Source organism: Uranotaenia lowii, chromosome 2 (assembly GCF_029784155.1).
Source record: "Uranotaenia lowii strain MFRU-FL chromosome 2, ASM2978415v1, whole genome shotgun sequence".
NCBI classification, from domain to species: domain Eukaryota; kingdom Metazoa; phylum Arthropoda; class Insecta; order Diptera; family Culicidae; genus Uranotaenia; species Uranotaenia lowii.
This window is the reverse complement of record NC_073692.1, coordinates 169,050,377-169,071,621: the sequence shown is the minus strand read 5'-3', so window position 1 is coordinate 169,071,621 and position 21,245 is coordinate 169,050,377. Positions and strand designations below refer to the sequence as shown.

At 38.6% G+C, this 21,245-nt stretch overlaps 2 protein-coding genes across 2 annotated transcripts; one reads left to right on the top strand and one right to left on the bottom strand.

The window, feature by feature from the left end:
- The first annotated feature begins 3,466 nt into the window (after positions 1 to 3,466).
- LOC129748625 (m-AAA protease-interacting protein 1, mitochondrial) lies at positions 3,467 to 13,977 on the top strand. The gene is made up of 3 exons (XM_055743287.1): positions 3,467 to 4,108; positions 4,175 to 4,305; positions 13,709 to 13,977. Exons 1-3 carry the CDS (start codon positions 3,545 to 3,547, stop codon positions 13,842 to 13,844), a joined length of 831 nt encoding a protein of 276 aa, XP_055599262.1. The 5' UTR covers positions 3,467 to 3,544; the 3' UTR covers positions 13,845 to 13,977.
- Positions 13,978 to 15,318: 1,341 nt separating this feature from the next.
- Positions 15,319 to 16,398, bottom strand: LOC129742074 (uncharacterized). The gene has a single exon (XM_055733920.1). It carries the CDS (start codon positions 16,396 to 16,398, stop codon positions 15,319 to 15,321), a length of 1,080 nt encoding a protein of 359 aa, XP_055589895.1.
- Between the last annotated feature and the right edge of the window lie 4,847 nt (positions 16,399 to 21,245).

Here is a 21,245-nt window from a genome sequence, read left to right as displayed (position 1 = left end):
AAGTTTTTAATGTAGGAGAACATCCTGTAATAGAAAACATCTAAGGTGATTCCACGTATCTTTCACTGTAGATCTTACAGGAGAATGTCCAGCATTCGCAGGTATCGCTTTATACTTTGATTATAGTTTTTTTTCCAGATTTTCTGGATATATTCAGGCTAGTCCATAAATCCAGTAAAGAATCCAGATAAGAAAAATCTGGCCGGGATGTCCAGATATTGTTTGAAGCTTTCCAAGTTTTGCTCGGGCTTATTCAGATTATTTGCTTAACCAAATTAAAAAAAAACTCAAATTCCTCTTTAAAATTTTTTAGATATTGTGTTCAATAACGATTTTTCGAAAATTTCAAATTGTACATAAATTTTGCCCTTTTTAATTTTTTTTTCTCTCAAAACTCGTACTGAATGCCTGACGTGTTGATACGTGTGGTCAAGGATGGAAAAATTCGTTCACCAGCATGAACGCTAATGATTCTCAATCACCGCTCCGTTCACGATGATAGCATCGGCGATGCGAGCGTGAACAGACGACCGCTGATTGGTCGGATTGGCAATCCGAATGAATGAACTTTTAAATACGTTCGGGTGAACGAACCGATGGCCAAAACGTTCGCCGCAGTTAACTGGATCGTTTTTTATTTTCACCACGACGTTCGTTGGGTGGATCGATTCGCAAATGATTGTTGAAACACAATCGCCAAACGATTGCACGATTGCATTCGCGAATGTTTCTGTAACTGGTAAAAGATTGCACCATCAGGTGCTTGTTTTTCGGCTAATTTTGTGCGTGTTCTCGCCCCCGCGCTCGCTGAAGGTTTGTTTCCTCATGATTTTATTATAATTTATGTTCGAATAAGAACATTCAGCACTTTTGCACACTGCGTAGATAACTAAACTGACAAAGGGGGGTTTGAAAATGTCCACTCTTGTTTACGAAGCCTAGGGATTTAGCTTTTGGCTATTGGGACATTTTTTTAACCAAAATAGCCAAATAATCATTTAATTATGTTGAGATTGCAAGAATACATAATACAAAATTATTACTTTTATATGCGTCACATAAAAGTTATAAAATCCCACACATAAATATTGTAAGCCGACATAGCACTCAAATATCTGCCTACATCTGGGCGATTACGTGTTTGCCTACTTGAAGGCGTTTTGTTTTGTTCGAATTGGTTTTCGGAAGGAAATAAAAAAATTGTGAGGTATTGACTCGAATTTTTTTTTAAATTTTTATTGTTAATTGAAATAACTATAAAAATGCTAAGCCTAATACGTGCGTATGTTTCGCGTTCGTATCCCATAGGACATAAAAGCAAATTCCGCACCGGAAAATTAGCAGCTAAGACGACATTCATTCGACTGAAACAATATCGACGGCTTTGATCGACACCAGGCCGACGTCCTTGCCTCCTATTTTCAAACCCCCCATTGTCAGTTTAGTTTTCTACGCAATGTGCAAAAGTCCACACTTTTACTAATTATATGTTGAATGTTCCTATTCGAACATAAATTAAAATAACATCATGAGAAAACAAACCATCAGCGAGCGCGGGGGCTAAAACACGCACAAAATTAGCCGAAAAACAAGCACCTGATGGCGCAATCCTTTACCGGTTACGGAAACATTCGCGAATGCAATCTTACAATCGTTTGGCGATTGTGTTTCGACAATCATTTGCGAACGTCGTGGTGAAAATAAAAAAAACGATCCAATTGAACGCGGCGAATGTTTCGGGCTTCGTTTCGTTCACCCGAACTTATTAAAAGTTCATTCATTCGGGATTGCAATCGTTAGTGTTCATTGTGGTGTGTTAACTTTTTCCTTTCCCGATTGCTTCGATTGGCAGTTAGAATTGAATGAGTTCACCACGGATTGCAGATTGAATGTACTTCGATCCGATTTTTTCCATGCTTGCGTGTGGTTGAAAGTATGGTATGCTTAAAGTTAAAAATCATCTATCTTTTCAACAACTATTTTGAAGATATCTTGCTCAAATTCGACCTTCATCTAAATCAATACCGGAGAAGCAATTTCAAATAGCTTGGCAAATAGTTTCGACATGTTTATACCAGATTTCACTGGAACGCAATCTCTTTGGTGATTAACGCCCTAGAAGCGATTTGTCATGTGATGTCTTTTCAGTTATTGGTGACATTTTAAAAAGCAGAAAGACCACTACTTAAAAAAAATATCTTGTAATACATCATCCGATAAAATCATCTGGTTAAAAATAATCGACTAAAAACATGAGGGGCACTAATATGGAAGAAATAGAAAGCATTGAAATAATCGCTCAAGTTTTTTTGATTAAAAACTCAATAGAATATTCGACCGAATATTCGGCCGAATATTCGTTTGGCCGAATAGTTGAAAAGGTCAATATTCGGTATTCGGCCGTTCGCCGAATACCACTATTCGGTACATCTCTAATTTTAACTGTAACTTTGACCAATCTTGTTTAAAACCTGAGAAATTATGAATTTTGCTTGATTTTGAAACCTTGCTCAATATCTCAATGCGATGAATTCATACGGAACTTCAAATAAAAAAAATTAACGGTTTATAGAAAACAAATTTGAGGCTTCTCGACAAAATTTAAACAAATTGTGAAAAAACTTTTTAAACATGGGCTCAGCAAAAAATCGCGATGGTTAAGCTCCATGAAACTTTTAAATTGAAGCGATGACAAAAAATACCATTGCATCAGTTCGAACTGAAAGGGTTTTTTTCACAGAAAACGTTTCAAATTTTTTTACGAACCATAGAAAGATTTTCAATTTTTTTCGTTTTTATTGAATAAAAGGAAAGCAAAAGAAGTTTTTATTTTATTTTATAAAAAATAAATAATATTCGCAAAACATTTCAAATCAATTAGAACATTTAAGTTATTGGAAAATGATAAAGATTTAGTGATGGACCTATTAAGTTTCGGCTTAATGAAAAAAAAGCAAGTACACGAATCCGTTTTATTTATCCTATTTAAGTTTTTTTTCATAAATTTGGCGTTATTAAAAACTACGTATAGCTCTGCAAACTATTATTACCTACCTTCATTTTGTTTAAAGGGCCGCCGAAAGAAATTCAAATTAAAAGTGGCCCGTAGCTTCAAAAGGTTGCTCACCCCTGATGTAGAGGGTTGTTTTGAATTCTACTTGCACAGAATGTTGAGTGCAATTCAAAACATATTGCTGCCTTATCGGCCGCATTCATGCAACGACGAATGTTTCGTAGGAAAAATTTTCAATAATTTTTCATGTTCGTTTTTTTTTTTTGAAAAAGTTCAATTTTTCAGTGGTTTTACTCGTATTTTTGTGGCTTTTTGTCACAACAAAAAATGGGGTGTTTTAATTTATTGAATTGATGTGAATTTGCTTTCCTATTTCTCCAATTCGAATTTCATTGATGTAAATTTAATAGTGAAACATGAAAGTTTTCTTCTAAACTTATGGAACACCCGTTACCGTCCAATATTTTTGTTTTGATTTTTACCGCTCCGCGTATTCTGTTCGGTAATTCAACGAGTGTAGTATTTATCGCAATGTTCCTCAATCCGCGTCTTCTCAAGTTACCTCACATTTCACGGTTCGTGCAAACGATATCAGTGCAACAATCGAAAAGTACCTTAATATCCGCTCGGTCGCTCTCAATCCTTGCCGGAACGTCGTTAATTCGGAATATTCCGAGCGTGGTGCCAAATCGTTCCCTACCTCAGATAGTGTTAACCCGGAGCAACTCCAATGACCACCACCAGCCGGAGGAAAGCTCCAGGAAGCGTCCCCGGATGCTTCCGACGCTGATGGATTTCCCGGAAATAGTTTGGCCCTCGGTGATGAAATCTATCAAGAACTGGATCATGGTACAGTTCATTATTCGACCGTACTTTGATCGGGAGTTCAGTTTGCCGGATTTCGTTCAGGGTGCCAAACAGGCACTGATGGTCGTTTCCGCTTCGTTGGCCGGGGGAGAGTTGAAAAACCTGGATGGGCTGGTCGATTATCGGGCATTGAATGATCTGAAAAACTCGGTCACCAAATTGTCGGTGGCACAGCGATTCGATCTGCAGGTCAACAAGGATGATATTTATTTTTCGTTCCCTTACCAGGTTTCTATACTTTTTTTTTTTTAATCATTGTCATAAGAAGTTAAATTATAAAATTTCTTTTTTAAGGTCGGTGTGATGTTTGACGAAGAGAACGAGGAGAGTCAAAAACGGTATGTTGAAATCACCATGGTGTTCCACGTGCTAAAAGGGCTGAGGACGATGGTAGAACGTGGAGAGCAAATCCCATTGAACATAGGGTAAGTTAAGTAACGTGTAGCTTTGGACAAAAATGTTTACCTATAAGGAGTTGAATTCGAAAACGGACTATGAAAAGTATTTTCAATAAGTCGAACATGGTTCATCCAGTAAGGATGAAACCTGCCGACTTTCGGTATTGAACGTCCCCCACCTTTACCACCTACTGGTACAACTTTTTAAGTTGTAGGTTTGGGATTCAAACTTAAAATTCTATTTTTGAATGTTATGCATATTTCGGGTTCAAATTGCTGTCATCTTTACAATCCTACGTCTATCACGAGGTCCTCGTGTACCGATTCTGAAATTTGTATGAAATTGTGAAACATTTTGTTCAGGAGTAACATGAAAATCCAGTATTTCATCAATAACTTTGGTTTCTAAGGGTTGTTTTGTTTCAAATATGGTTTTTCTTAAACTTAAACTATTACAAATTTACAATTCATTCAAAGGTCGCCTTTCGGTAATAGTTATGATATAAAAAAACTGGTAGGTACTTATCACTGCCAACAGTTAAATAATCTATAATTAAAATAAACAGTAATTAAGCTCTAAAAATGAGTTTTTTAAGGGTCAATTATCGAAATGTATGAGTATTTTGATCCTTAACACATTGCGGACCAAATACGAAATATCTCTTTTAGTTTTTGCTCGCCGCCGTTGTGCTACCCTTAGAAGCTTAACTCAAATGTTCTACAAGGGTGCTTAATCGGAATAGCGCACGGCACCCTTTCAAATAAACGAATTTCAAATCAAATCAAATCAAATGTTCTAAGTTTAATTATTGAGATTTATTCGACAACATTGAACATTACACATGCCGTTTCTCAAAGAAGCTAAATTTATAGAATTTGAGTCAAAGATTTCTGTAAAGAATATTAAATTTTGGTGTTTTTTGCTTAGATTTTTTTCGGTCCTCAATGTGTTAAGCATCTAATTTTTGAAGACTAATGACTTTTTTTTACCTTAACTCTAATCGAATTGCGATCTAATACCTGTCGATTTATCCCACTTATCCAGAGTCGACTGTATTATTCATAAGGAATTAGTTTTACAAGGTGGGATAACATATTAAAAAGGGCTTCTTCTTAGAAATTTGTATGAACGAAAAATCCTGTGTCTATAAATATAAGTAGATATAAGGTACCTTCAGCAACTCTTACCTACCTAACCTAAGGGTCCAGCGCCGATTGACCGGCGCATAGGGCTGAGATAAAAGATCTCCACTGCTGGCGATCCGGAGCCAGCGTCTTCACTTGCTGCCAGCCAAGGTTCTCGTCAACTGTGCGGATTTCAGCGGCTAGACTTCGCCGCCACGAGCTTTTGGGCCTGCCTCTTCTTCGATGCCCATCTGGATTCCAGTCAAGCGCCTCTCTGCAAATCTCGTTTTCATCTCTTCGCAGCGTGTGCCCAATCCATCTCCACTTACGTTCTCGAATCTCGATTTCTAGCGCCTTTTGATGACTCCGGCGATGAAGTTCAACGTTTGAGATCCAGTTGCCAGGCCACCAAGCGCGGATGATGTTCCGCAGGCACCGATTCACAAAAACTTGCAGTTTTCGCGTCGTCACCGCATATGTGCACCAAGTCTCACACCCGTACAGCAATACGGATTTGACGTTTGAGTTGAAGATTCGGATCTTAGTTCGTAGAGAGATCTGGCGTGACCGCCAGATGTTTCGGAGACTCGCAAACGCAAATCGGGCTTTTCTGATCCGGGTTTCGATGTCCTTCTTGGTACCACCATCAGGCGTAATCTGGCTACCAAGATACTGGAAGCACTCCACTGTCTCAACCTGTTGTCCAGCTACCACGAAATTGGAACGATTTCCTGTATTGATTTCCATCGACTTGGTCTTTCCGACATTGATTTTGAGACCTGCTGCCTTGGAGCTTTCGGTGAGGTCATCGAGTTTGCTCTGCATGTCTTGTTGTGTTTGGGCGAGCAAAACAATATCGTCTGCCAGGTCAAGGTCGTTCAGTTGCTCCATGGTTGAAGGATTCCACGGCAATCCTCGGTTTGGTCTACAGTCAATCGATCCAGTCAAGATCTCATCCATTACGATGAGAAAAAGTAGCGGTGATAAAATACATCCTTGTCTCACTCCAGCAGTTACCGGGATTGGTTCGGACAAGACACCGTCGTGCAAGACCTTGCACGAAAATGGCTCGTACTGTGCTTCGATGAGATGGACTAGTTTCTCTGGGACCCCTCGTCGCCTTAGAGCTGCCCAGATGTTTTCATGGTTAAGTCGGTCGAATGCTTTTTCGAAATCAACGAACACCAGCAGAAGAGAGTCCTGGAATTCGTTGATTTGTTCCAGTATTATTCGTAGCGTTGTGATGTGGTCCACACATGATCGTCCGAATCGGAATCCAGCTTGTTGCCGTCGGAGTGTAGCGTCGATTTTCTCCTGGATCCTGTTCAGGATCACTTTGCAGAGTACTTTGAGGGTTGTACAGATCAAAGTTATGCCACGCCAGTTACCGCACTCTGTTTAGGTCTCCTTTCTTTGGGACCTTTACGAGGATACCCTGCATCCAGTCGGCCGGGAATGTTGCAGTATCCCAAATGTCAGCGAAAAGACGGTGCAACATTTGTGCTGACAAGGCAGGGTCGGCTTTGAGCATTTCAGCAGGAAGGCAATCGATTCCAGGCGCTTTGTTGGATTTCATGTTCTTGATTGCCGCTTCTATTTCAGCCAGCGAGGGCGCTTCCGAGTTGACGACATTAATGCGACTTACTGTGGGCGCCTCGAGCTGCGGGTTCTGTTGGCCATTGCTATTTGTAACTCGGAAAAGTTGATCAAAATGCTCAGTCCAACGCTTGAGCTGATCTGTTCGATCTGTCAGCAGCTGACCTGCTCGGTTTTTCAGCGGCATTCTTGCACTAGTCCTTGCACCACTAAGGCGGCGAGAAATATCATATAATAATCGGATATCTCCAATGGCGGCGGCTCTTTCTCCCTCTTCGGCTAGGGAGTTTGTCCAGGCTCTCTTGTCTCGTCTACAAGCTCGTTTAACGGCCTTTTCCAGCTCCGCATATCGTAAGCGGGCGGCTGCTTTGGCTGACCCGGTACATGCCTGCTCAATTCCGACTTTCGCCTTTCTCCGATCATCGATCATCCTCCAGGTTTCATCCGACATCCATTCACTTCGTTTTCCACAAACTTTACCGAGAGTACCATGGCTCGTCGTGATAAAGGCATTCTTGATTCCACACCACTGTTCTTCGACTGTTCCGTCTGTCGGCAGCTCCGAGGCTCGGGATTCTAGCTGTTCAACGTATGCCCTTTTCACCTCTGGATTCTCAAACCGGCGGACGTCGTATCGACACCCGACCTTCTCCTCGCGCCGTTGGACACGCGCAACTCTCAGTCGTATCTCGCCAAGGACGAGGTGATGGTCAGATGCAATGTCTGCGCTTCGCTTGTTGCGGACATCGAGAAGGCTCCTTCTCCATTTTCGGCTGATGCAGATGTGGTCAATTTGATTTTCTGTTCGGCCATCTCGGGATACCCAAGTGACCTTATGTGCTGGTCGATGGGGGAAGAGCGATCCACCGATCACCATGTTGTTGTTGCCCCAAAACTTCTACAAACAGCTCTCCGTTTTCGCTCATCTGTCCTAGGCCATGGCGCCCCATGATGCGCTCAAGGTCCTGATTATCGGAGCCAATCTTTGCGTTGAAGTCGCCTAAGTGGATTTGAATGTCACCCTTCGGAATTCTCTCAACCACGCTGTTCAATTGACTGTAAAACTGCTCTTTCTCCTGCAAATCGGCATTGTGTTCTCCAGTGTTAGGCCAACGGACTTCGCTCAGTCCCAATATCTCTAGCTTGAGGCGGCTAGCTTCTCTAGCAAGTTGAGCCAGCTTTCCTGGCTGGGCAAGGGTCAAAACATTCCAAGTTCCAATTCTAGTCCGTGTTTTCATGCTAAAAGTCGTTGCCAAAGTTCCAAATCGGTTATTTCTTCTCTCAGTTTCTGTAACAATACAAGATATCAGGAGCAGTAGGTTGTTAGCCTAAAGTCCCTATCCCGCGATGGGGCTGCCATCTTGGACTTAGCTGGCGGGAGCCGCATTTCATAAATTCAGCCGCTTGCTGCAAGACAGACGCTGTTTGAGCCGCCCCTGACCTGGAGAACAGACGCTCGGTTGTTGTTGCACGCCGCCCCTGACATGGGGAACAGACGCGTGCGGCCACCTTCTCAGTCTGCATGCGACCAAAGCATCCACCGGGGTCGGGTACCCGATCTCCGCTTAGGTTACTCGCACCCCAGCCGGCACCACGGGGAGGTAGAGATAGGAGTTGTGAATAAGAGGTGATATGACCACTATGGGGTCTCGTGTTGCACATTATCCACCGTTTACCAGCCTTCAGCAACTCTTAATGTCGAAAATTTCCAAACATGTAATCTTCATTCCCAAAAAAGATACGCTCTATAAACTGTCTACTAAAAATAAAATATCCAAGTTATTCATGGTAAACTTTCATTCTGTTTCTTGACTTCTCACTTCTTATTAGCTGAGAATAAATGGGGTTTTATTTTCTTTTTCTGAAATCTCCTGGTTCGCAACTTTTACTAGAATTTATCGATTGAACATTGGTTTAGCTTTCTCGAAAACTTCCTCTTAGTTGGATTTTTTTTAATGGATTGCGAGTCTAGTTGTCTACCATTTCGGTTGCTTCTGACTCTACGCTTAGCACAATTGGAAATTCGAATTGTTGAGAAAGAAATAGCTATGTATATGCTCGTCAATTATAGAAAGATCGAGGAATATTTTTCAAACAAATGTAAATTAGTGTAAATTAGTGTAAATAATATTCATCACATTTCTTCGCAAGGAAACTATCCAGCTGAACGACGATACTACATCTGCCCAACAAGACGGGATCGGAGACAACCATCCGAGGCGCTTATAAACGGCACCGAGAGCGTTCTACAGCGTAGCGTTCCCCTCAGTTTCTTGCAATGGAACTGTAGGGGCATTAATATTAAAATTTCCACGCTAGTTCATCTTATTAATTCTCGAAATTTGTCTGTGGTGCTGTTATCTGAAAATCACTTGGAGGAGGCAAAACCCTTTCGAATGAAAGGATTCGCAATCTTCCGTAAAGATCACCGTAATAACCCTGTCAAAACAGCTTCCGTGTCCTACAGGTGTGGATGCTGTTGCATGTACTATCGCCAGTTCAGCAGGTGTAATCACTATTGTGTCGGTCTACATTCATCCAAATTCTACGGTTTCTCTACTCGAGTTGGAGCAGTTTCTAAGTTTTATCCCAAAACCTTTCATCATTGGAGGAGATTGTAACGCAAAAAATACACTCTGGGGTAATGTTGAAAATAATAGAAGAGGTGAAATAGTGCAAAGTGTTGTTGATAAAACCGGCCTGGTTGTGTTGAATAACGGCAATCACACTAGATTTGATCGATCCCGAAACTCAAGTGCTATTGACCTTACAGTTACTTCAGCTGAAATCAGTATGGGTTTTAACTGGGATACGATGGACGATACGTTTTCAAGTGATCACGTACCCGTTGTGTTCGAAACTAATCAGCCAATATCGATCGTCTCTAGTCACCGAACATCGTGTCGCCGAGTGAACTGGGAGAACTTTTCGGAAGAGGACGAGAAGAGAATAGAAAGTGTTCAGTGTAATGACTATGAACAGTTTTTCAATCTCGTGTCTGAAGCGATTTCAGCTGCTTCCCCTCCTCCCAGAGTGTCAAGTGTTAAAATAATTCCGTAACTATGGTGGGACTCAGAACTACAAGTGTTAAAGGTTTAAAGTGTTGGTAAGAACGAAGAAAACCAAATCGTGGAAAAACTTCTGCGACTCGCTAAACAGTGATACCTCGTAACCAACACTTTGTCGTATGACGAGAAAGTTTAAAGGAAAAAATGTGGAGAGCAACCGGCTACGAGACCCTTCAGTAGCTTAAGAGATTCTCGATAGGTTGGCTCCAGCTTCAACACTGGACCTAGCTAATCAACTACTGGTTGGCAATGTTGGAGATATTTGCAGAACATATTTTTCTTTCAACGACCTTGATACTATCCTTCAAGAGAGTAAAAATTCAGCTCCGGAAATGGACGGAATCTCTTATACTGCGATCCGTAATCTGCCACTCTCAGCCAAAAGAATATTGCTAAATATATTCAACAATATCTTTGCTTCAGGAGATATCCCAGCCGGATGGAAGATGCTCCAAATCGTGGCAATATTGAAACCTGGGCAAAAAAGGAACATTGCCAAATCAAATCGACCAATCGCCCTGTCGTCATGCTTCAGGAAAATCTTCGAATTGATGGTGAAGGAAAGGATGGAGTGGCATATGGAATCTGCAGATAAAATTTTCGCATTTCGCAAAGGAAAGGGGACCCAAGATGCCCTGTTCAAGGTTATTGATACTGCTCACAAGGCCATAAAAAATCGCAAACATGCCTTGTTCTGTATGTTGGACATCCGCAGTGCTTATGATTGTGTCAACATAAATCGACTGGTGGATGAATTGCTTAGATGGCAGATTCCGATTGAATTAGTTCGAATCGCGTATTTTCTGTTCAGAGAACGTATTTTGTGCATAGAACTTAACCATTCTATCACTGTGACGCGAACTACATGGATGGGATTACCGCAGGGTTCACCCCTGAGCTTTTTATGCTTCGATATATTCATCAATCATATAGTTAAAAAAAGTTCGCAAAATCCTGGTTTCATTATGGTGGATTTCGCTGACGATATGTCACTTATAACGGTTGGAGATTATGTAGAGGAAAGTGAAGTTTTTCTTCAAAATATTCTGGATTGTGTTGTGTCAGAGCTGGCCAACATTGGGCTAGAAGTTTCCTCGGCAAAATGCAGTACTCTCTTATTCGCCAGTCGAAAACCTACACGCATTTCTAAACTTGACATCAACAATCTTCTTCGAATGCCCTAGATATGAAGACAGCCACTCGAGACGTCAGCTCTGGATAGAACTTCAACGTAGACAGTAGTACGTAACTGTATTGAAACGTAGTAGTACAGTAACTGTATTGAAATCTAGAATCATACCTTTATACTAACTTTTGAGGGAATTTATTGTTTCTAATGATATTTTTATATAAGTAACTATTAGTTCAAATTAAAGTACACAGCTTGGCAAGAAAGGTGAAAACAGAGCCAGATTAGGATTAGTAAAATTTAAAAAAAAAACCTCTAAAACCCGACAACACACTGAGAAAAAGTACCAAAGCAGACAGTGGTCGAAAGCTAGTTATTCCAAAATTCCAAGAATTTATAATCAATAAATACTCTGGCTACAAGCAGTTTTATACAGACGGTTCCAAAAGTACGAACGAATGTGGAGCTGGCTTTTACATACTTCCAAGAAAAATCAGTCGCGATCTTACGAAAGAATGTAGCATTTTCTCAGCAGAACCATATGCATTGAATATTGCTGTTCAGGAAGCAGACACGAATGAACCCACTTTAATTCTGGTTGACTCAGCAAGCTGTTAAGATGGATTAGGAGATAGGATTTAACGACATCCATGGATCCAATCCCTTGAAACTCATCTAACCAATCACTTTCACTTGGGTGCCAGGCCACGCTGGAATAGTTGGCAATGAGGAAGCAGACACATGTGCAAATGTTGCTCGAAACAGCTTAGCACTACCCGTTGATTTTCTAATTTCAGCTCAAGACGCTGTGCGATCCATAAAAACTGGAAGATGGAGAGCATGGAAACACCGATGCCATTCAAGCCAATCATTCCTCAGGCAAAGTAAAAACGCACCCAATACATTCCTACTTATTTGACAAGAGCTCTGCTCCGATGTGCCAGTTCTGTGGTGTATTAACAACCGTCCAACACATTCTGACTGACTGCCGCGGATTTAAAGAGGCCCGAGAAGAACACAACATTGAAGGAACTGTTTTTGAAATTTTGTACAATGAAGACTTGCATGAGAAATCACTATTACAAGTTTTGAAAAAAATGTAAAATTTATGAGACACTGTAAAACTTAAACTACATTGGCACGAATGCCAAAACTTTGGTAAAGTGCAAAGTTCTTCGAAATAACAGGTTACCTCATCCGCCATATTGGTTGGCAGATTTCCAGAATGATGACGTAGTTGTTATGAAAAATAGCGAGCATTGTATTGAATTCTACAGTTTTTCCATAAAAAAGATTTTTGATGCCAGTAACTTGTACGCTACTGTCCTCAAACGCATAAATTCGACTTCCCAGATTAATGAGCTTCTTAAAAAAATACGATTTGGTTTGTGGTTCTGCATAAAATGTGAATTAACCTCGGAAATATCTAAATTTTGGTAGAAATTGTAATTACTGGAAACTATTTCCAAGCATATTGTAAGCTTAAAATGGAAGATATTGCAGGAAGACACATCTAATAGTCCTAATAAATTACTTAACACGCAAATTTCGAGTTCATTAACAGTAAAATATTCAATTGATAAATCATCTTTTCTCGTAACTATTACCTTATTCGAGTTTTGGAATGATTCCAAGCTTTTTATTCAATAGATTTCACACTGAAATCAATTGTTTCAACACTAACTTAATTTCCTTAACACTAATTACTGAACTTTTTTTATGCAAATGACAAAAACGTAGATTTATAATTAAAAAACTCTGGGTAAAGTGTCACATATAAACAAAAAAACAAATCCTGTGATGGTTCTCTGTGCTAAGATTCCTATTTTACATATAATTAAAATTTTGTACTTATTTACAAAATGACAGTTTTTCATACTTTTTTTTATATACGTACATACCTACATCATTTAAAATACTGTCAAACCAGTGAATATTTCCAAATTCTGTATTCTGAGACAAAGATATGATGAAAGTTTGCTCAAAATTCTGTGAAACTATAAATTCTTCTGTAATTTTGTCAATATTTGTGAAATTGGTGCGCCATTTTCAGAACTATTATTCATTGTGAGTGTACTAAAGCTTTAAAAAATTATTTTTGATACCATAACATTGCGGGTTCATTTTGAACTGACTTCAACGCCAAAAGACACGCTTACCTCCATTCAACAGACCATAACTCGACTATCTGAAGAGATACGAAGTCACATTCTTCGACAAAGTTGTTCATTGGAGAATTTATAAATTATTATGGTATTGTTAACAGAAAAAACATGTTCGTTTTTCAGAACAAAATGTTCAATTTTCCCATACAAACGTAAAAGTAAAAATATATTCATGTAAACGTAAAGTTAAAATTCTGCAAAAATCATGGCTGAGTTTTGAATCAAAACTAAGCTATTAGATCTCAAGGTTTTAGAAAAATTAGAAATTAAATCAAAATCGACTCATCCTATTCATATTAAGCCAATTATGTTCAAGCTAAAATCTCGTTTATCATTCCCATCTGTAGAGTAATGCCAGAATATCGGGACAGGATAAGCATCTGCAACTACCGGTTCATCAAGGAATTCACCAAGGGCGTCGAATCGGACTGGACCGTCAATGTGGTCAACCATTTCAAACCATCGGACTTGATCGACGAATGAGGTTCTATTGCGTAAACTATTTCATTTGATTAGATCCCACACAAAGTATGGAGTTAGTTAGAGCGTGTACATTTTGTTAATAAACATTTCGAGAACAATGATGAATGAAATAATAACAAACAAAACTGTCGAACCGCTGCCGACTAATCTACTGCTGAAAGAAAGTGACCCTAGAGTTCAGAGTAAACCATTGATGTTATTGTTATGGGATTGGGCGTAATAAGTTCTCGTACCTGGCGATGAGGTTATTTCAATGAGTTTTCCTTATCTGACCTAGAATGCCTCAACTAGTAAGTAGTAGGTAAGTACGTTTCAGGAATGTCGTAACATCGATTATAATAAATCAACCAATAAGATTTGTAGTAAATTTCTGCATGCTTTACTTAAAACAACTAGTGCTTATACTGTAGTAAATCAATCTCGTAGTGCAAAAACTGCAACGTAGAATGCTGTTCTAATCAGTAAGGGATTTACGTTCATAACTGAACACTGAGTGTTTATGTGTTATATTTTCCTCATATATCGGAAAATTATCAGCAAGATTTTATTAAATGAAAGTCAGACTCCTTCTATTTTTCCGAAAAAGTCCTTCTGATTTTTTCCGTACGGTACCCATTGATCTCAAAGAAAAAAAAATCCCAAAGGTACTCGAAGCTAACATGAAGCGGTTTGAGCTCGTTCATACTCGGATCTTTCTTATCGGCCAATAAAGCTGGCTCAACACGAAACAAAAGTCCTCGCAATGTAAACAATCGGTTTACTTTCGTGTCTGGGATTGTTTCTGGATTATACCATAGCTATCGCATTACAAACTGCAGCACCTTCCGCTGATGAACCGTTGCAATGTTATCTCTACAAAGTTGATTGCAGTTCGAATAATACGTAAAAAACTGTTCGCCAATGGTTAGAATAATTCGAAAAACCATTACCCAGGAAGGTCGATTCATCAACGGTGTTGTTTATTTCAGAGGTAAGCTAAAACGAAATGCTACCCATCATAGATGTTTGTTCTTTTTCTCCCTGAATTTTTATTTTTTACAGCTCTTCTTATCTCGTGGAATTCGCGAATTGGAATGGCCTCGTTTAATTTGAAGCTAAGCTCAAATCCGTACTTTGATTCTATCAACGCTGTATTTGTACTATAATTGAATGACACTTATCAAGCTCCGTTTAACGACCTTTAATAATATTTAATATGGATGACGAATCCGGGAAAATGTGCTTATTTGAACAGGCTCTCAAAATATAAAAAAGACATCTTGACATCTGACAAATTCTGAATTTATGAAGATCTCTTCTATTCTATCCAATAACAAAATTTAAAATTTTTTTTTTTTTATTTAATAAACGTTTATTAGGCCATATTACTTTTTCAAAGTTTTAGTGAGCCGAGGGTCTGATAGTTTTTTAAAATTAGGGGGAGGTTGGAAGGGGTTAGGAGAGGGAGAAGGAGGTTGAGAAGGTGTAGGAGAACTTAAATTCGATCCCTTGATCGGGTCCTGGGGGGTCCAAGTGCGTTTCCGCGATGTTTATCATCTATCTCAAGAGAGGGTTGACGGGTTACTTTTTTAGCAGGAGGAGAGGCTGGTTTCAGATGTGATGCTGTAGGTGTGTTCGTCCGTTTGGGTTGAGGTGGTTGCTGTTGTTGTTTTTTTCCTTCTATTTGTTTCGGTTCGGCTGGTGGTTTAGTTTGCCTATTGTTTTCTGTCGTCTGTTGCTTCAGGTCGGCCTTGACTACGTTGGCGAATGTTACATTGCTGTTGGTTTGCTGTACCAATTTTCGGGCGGCTGCAATCGGTAGATTCTGCTCCGTGCTAATTTTGATTGCCGATGTTTCGGCTAACCAAATAGGACACGATCTGTTTATCGGTGAATGACCTTCTTTTTGGCAGTTCCCGCAGTATGGGTGGTTCTTACAGCTTTGGCTGTCGTGTTGAGTGGAATTGCATTTGGTACACGAGAGGGGACTCCCGCACCTCGCCTTGGTGTGTCCGTACTGCAGACAATTTCTACACATCAACGGCAACGGATAATACAATCGAGTTCGCACTCGAAGAAATCCAAAATGCAAAAACTCGGGTATTACCGTCCCGTTGATGGTTATTATCAATGTGGATGTGTCGACAATTTTCGCAGGGGTCTTCTTGGTGATTCTTCGTACATCTATCACATTTTGGGACGATAGTTCACTGAGCAACTCTTTTTCAGTCATTCCGTTCACCTCGTTACACGTCACTACAAACTTCCGCTGGTTTAATGTAGGATGGCGTTCGATAACTATCGGTGTTCCATTGGTCAGATTGGTGATTTTTTCAAGTTCACTTATTTGTTGTTTGTTTCTTGACTTAATCACATACCAACCATGTTTTTTCTCAAAGAAACCTTCTATTTTTCCCGCTTTTTCTACTGATTTTCCGATGAGGAATGGGTTCTGCGGAAGCTCATGGCCGTCTGCTGCTTTTAAAATCAGATAGTGTAGGCGACCATGCAAGTTTTTAGGATCCATCCATTCCGGTACAGTTCTATCCGGGGGTTCACCCGGCGATGGACTCATCGCACCACTACTACTTCACTCCGTCCAAGTCGAAAAAACACAATATGAGCAGTAGCCTTTGAATAACGAGCACCGATCACAAAACGCGTCCGAACTTGTTCGAGGCTGAGGAGGAACTCCCAAAAAAATTTAAAATCTTTGAAACAAAATTGATGAGATATATTCTGTTCGTTCAAAGCGGTGGAACTTTAAACTAGAATGGATAGTTTTAAAATAATTAAAAAATATAATAATTCTGCCATTTGAGTCTTTTCCCGGTTCATACTATTTATAGTAAGTGTCGTTCTACAGGGTGCGCCATCTGGACGTATCCGATTTAATCGTAAAATAATTCCCCCCTTTTTGTGCAAATTTTAAAAAATAATTGTGATTCTTTCAGGATAATTTACACTTATGGTCTTTCTTTTGCACATTGATCTCATTGATCATTGAGCAAGTCTGGTTTTGGTTTGGTATGTCAGGCGTACTGGTTTAAAAATAGTCATGTAGAAAAAATTGTTTAAAAAAACTATAATAGGAGTTATAGTCATTTGAAGTTCAAAAAATGCTTAGATGACTAGAAAAATCAGAAAATACTGAAAACCCCCGAAACGAAGTTGAAAGTCAGGTGCCTGTACCTAAAGTGTGATACGGTCAAAATTTGGTCAATATCAACTTGACGCATTTCTTTAAATTTTCATGTGTGTGTGTGTGTGTGTGTGTGTGTGTGTGTGTGTGTGTGTGTGTGTGTGTGTGTGTGTGTGTGTGTGTGTGTGTGTGTGTGTGTGTGTGTGTGTGTGTGTGTGTGTGTGTGTGTGTGTGTGTGTGTGTGTGTGTGTGTGTGTGTGTGTGTGTGTGTGTGTGTGTGTGTGTGTGTGTGTGTGTTTGTATGTGTGTATGTATGTGTGTGTGTGGCCGGACCGAGCCAAGCCGGACTATCGACTTACAAGAAGGTAGTGACTCCAAATCGCGATGATAAACAAAATACGACGGCCAAGGCGCGATCCCAGAGGCTGTACACGACGATGCTGACGGAGTTTGACTGCGTGGTAATGGACGACGAAACCTACGTCAAAGCCGACTACAAGCAGCTTCCGGGACAGGAGTTTTAGACGGCAAAAGGAAGAGGAAAGGTACCAGATATGTTCAAGCACATGAAACTGACAAAGTTCGCGAAGAAATATCTGGTTTGGTAAGCCATCTGTACATGTGGCTTGAAAAGCAGCATTTCCATAGCTTCCGGGACTGTCAACCAAGAAATTTACGTGAAGGGTGTTTGAATAAACGTCTGCTACCTTTTCTGAAGAAACATAAGTTGTTCCGTACTGTTCTGGCCGGATTTGGCATCTTGCTATTACGGTAAAAAGGCCATGGAGTAGTACGCCGCCAACAACGTGCAGGTGGTTCCCAAGGACAAGACCCTCACCCTTCCCAAGGACCCTCCCAACACGCCAGAGCTTCGCCCAATTGAGAAATACTGGGCTATTATCAATCGGAACCTAAAGAAGACCAAAAAAACTGCTAAGGACGAGCAGCAGTTCAAGGCAAACTGGCTTTCTGCGGCGAAGAAGGTGAACAAGGTGGCTGTACAAAATCTGATGACAGGGGTTAAGCAATCCGGGGCAATTCGGATTTGGAAAAGCGGAAGTCTAACTGAATATTTTTCCTGAATTTCATACACTGAACCCAAATTCACTCTTAAAATACACATGATTTTTCACTTAAAAACAAGGATCCAGTGATTTTCTTCCATTCAAGTGCGACATATACATTTCACTTGGCAGTCACTTAAATTTCAAGTGAATTCATCCACATTCACTTCAGTCGTCACTTGATTTTGAAGTGAGAAAAAATATTCACTTCCCCATCACTTGAATTTCAAGTGAATGTCGGATTGTAATTGTGTTTATTTTCAGAGTTCAAAATGGCAAATTCTAAAGAGCAGCGTTTAAAGCTTATGCTGGAATTTGATTTTCCCAATTCTTTACTAGGCGATTTTGGCGGTAGTTTGTGTTAAACGTGATGCAAGAAAAAGTTATTTAAATGTGTTATCATGTTTCAGCTTGTGGGTTGAATGGGACAGATTTTCTGGTTTGCAGCAGGGAAGATTTAGAAGTCGCACTATCGGCAGTAACCGATCTGCCTTGAGATTACGATGGAATTTTCCTTTCGCCATAAATTTATGGCGAAAGCGTAATGTAAGTATTTGAAATCGAAGTGCTGTTCTATAAATGTTCTTTTATTTAAAAACGCGAGAGATAATGAACTAGAAACTTACTTAGAAACTCAGATAAATTTCACTCGAACGTCATAGTGTAATTCACTTGACCAGTCACTTAAGTGAATTCACTTGACCCATCACTTAAAATTCAAATGAAATTACGTATGGCGAGAATTTACTACAGATGTCACTTATTTTTAAAGTGAAAATTATTTTGGGTGTACTCATTTAACTTGAAAAAAAAAATTAATTTTATTTTCGTTTATTTAGATTTCAACGATTTACACGCGTTTTCCCTTGACCAAATATTGACCGTATCACCCTTTAGCAGTTAAGTGCAGACTACAGCTTTGGGACAGCTTTAGACTTATTTTGATGTTTTGAGTACTGAAACATATTTGTTGATATTTTTTTCTTTTTATCTAATTTCATTTGACTCAATCGCATGTGATGACTACGGACCCATGGAGGAGAGGTCCAGAATAATGAACGATGATGTGGAGCGGAACTCCTGTAGCAGATCTTCTACGAATTCGGTGAGTGTCCTCATTTTAATCTATAAAAAAAACGACGTAAAAATTGATGTCCTACATGATTGTGTTGAAAAGGAAATATAAATATTAGGGACATCTTCAATCGACCAGTGTTGATCGTGTACTAGGCCCTCAGAGCCAAGAAAAATGCAAGAGCATGAAAGTAACTATCGATAATACACGCTTCTAAGATTTGCTTTTGCGCAGTTTTCAATTTTTTTTTTCGAAAAGTAATAGTTTTCGTTCTCGAACTAAAGAGTTTGAATAAAAATTCATAAAATCTGAAAACTGTTTTAAAATATGAAAAACTAGCTGACCCGGTAAACTTCGTTTTACCTGCTTATGTATAAATCGTAATAAATGTTTGATTTCATCTACACGTCACGTCCTTAACTTCAACGTGCTCGCGAATCGATTCTTATGGAAATTGTAACAAATAAAGTTGAATTTGTTTTGGGACAACCTTCCATAAAAAGTGAGATTCTTGAAACTATTAAACAAACCATCTCTGACCTTAAAAACCCTCGGATACCAAATTTCACTTCATTCCGACCGACCATTCATACATGATGTTGTTACAAAGAAAACGCCTCCATTTTTATATATAAGATAAGTTTGGTACTGCTAACTGAAAATTGTCATTTTTCCCACTTATGTCCTCTAGGCTTTGAAGGCATCCTGTACCAGGTGATCTCTAATCGAAGAATGTAATAAATCAATTTTTGAGCGTTTTTTATTTTAAATAAAAAATCTTTTTTCTTACAAAACTATATCAATTGCAATCTGAGTTGGATGTAATTAAATAGAAAAGTTTTTTTTAATCAGATAGAATTTTGAAAGAACAATTGAAAAATCTAGTTATTGAGATTAAAAGTAAAATCATTGTTTTAAAAGTATTTTGTAAAAATTGGACATGCAGAACTGTTTTCCTATTATTGGAACTATCAGGTATGATTAAGTAATATGATTTTTGTTTGAAGATCCATGAATGAGAAATTATACAGCTTTTCATTTAAGAAAAGTACGAATATTTAATGTTCTAGCTTGAACAATTCTTGAAATAATCGCGTCAGTCTGCGGCTCGCGAAGCTTTGATAAACTTCAATGTATTGAAAGAGAATTTTACTTATAAAACAGAGCAAAGTCATAATGTCTGTAAACTCCTTACAAAATGCCAGTTTTTTTAAGTTTTTATTTTTTATTTTTTATTTTCGAATTTTGCTCTTCTAAGTTGAGTTCATTTGAAAACAAATGAAACACTGTGAAATGTGCTTTGATACGCGGTTAAACCAAAATTGTCATCGGATTGGTCTGTACGAGTTTTATTAAACATATTTAAACATAGAGAAGTATTCTGCATTTTATAAACATGGTTTGTGAGTGATTTCGCTATTCGGAAACCTACAGATGTGAAGAGCGTTTTAATCGAATGAAGCATTTTAAGAACCTATTAAACAAGGCCAAGAATGACTAATAAACACTTGAAAAACTGTTAATGCGTAGCAACAACATTAATCGATATGAACCCTTTCAATTTTAATTTTTTTAAATAAATATAGCAATAACTAAAAATAATATAATTTTAATTTCCAAAACACATCAAAACAAGTTTGAAATCGTTTTTATAGTATCATGACTTGTGGATTTTTTTAAATTGTTAATGTATTTCAACACGATTTCGCAATATTTTTCATTGAGTGCTTAAAAATTAATTGATTGATTTAGGTTGAAAATTGTAAGTCTTCCAAATCCGTAGAAATTGTAGCAAATAAATTAATAAACTTGATTTTTTTTTCAATTTTCCTGCATATCTCCTCTGATAGCTCATTTATACATTGAAATCAAATAATTGAAATAACATGAGTCAATTCCCTAAAATTTCTAGAATATTTTTACAGTTTTTAAATGTGCGTGTGTATATTTTTTCTTCTTATAATTTTGATTACATTAAAATGTGAGTTTCAAGCATATTTATAAAAATAAAAAAATTACTAATAAAAGTTTTAATTCCTAGAAAAATCTCATTTTTTTAATTTGCGCCAGCTGAAACTGATGTCCACCCATGATGTAGAAGATTCCAAAATAGTATTATTTATGAAAGTCGATTAAGTAGT

Coding starts and splice junctions, on each gene's coding strand:
- LOC129748625 (XM_055743287.1), top strand. CDS start 3,545: ATGTTCCTCAATCCGCGTCTTCTCAAGTTACCTCACATTTCACGGTTC. Junction 4,109..4,174: donor ATTTTTCGTTCCCTTACCAG/GTTTCTATACTT, acceptor TTCTTTTTTAAG/GTCGGTGTGATGTTTGACGA. Junction 4,306..13,708: donor CAAATCCCATTGAACATAGG/GTAAGTTAAGTA, acceptor TCCCATCTGTAG/AGTAATGCCAGAATATCGGG.
- LOC129742074 (XM_055733920.1), bottom strand. CDS start 16,398: ATGAGTCCATCGCCGGGTGAACCCCCGGATAGAACTGTACCGGAATGG.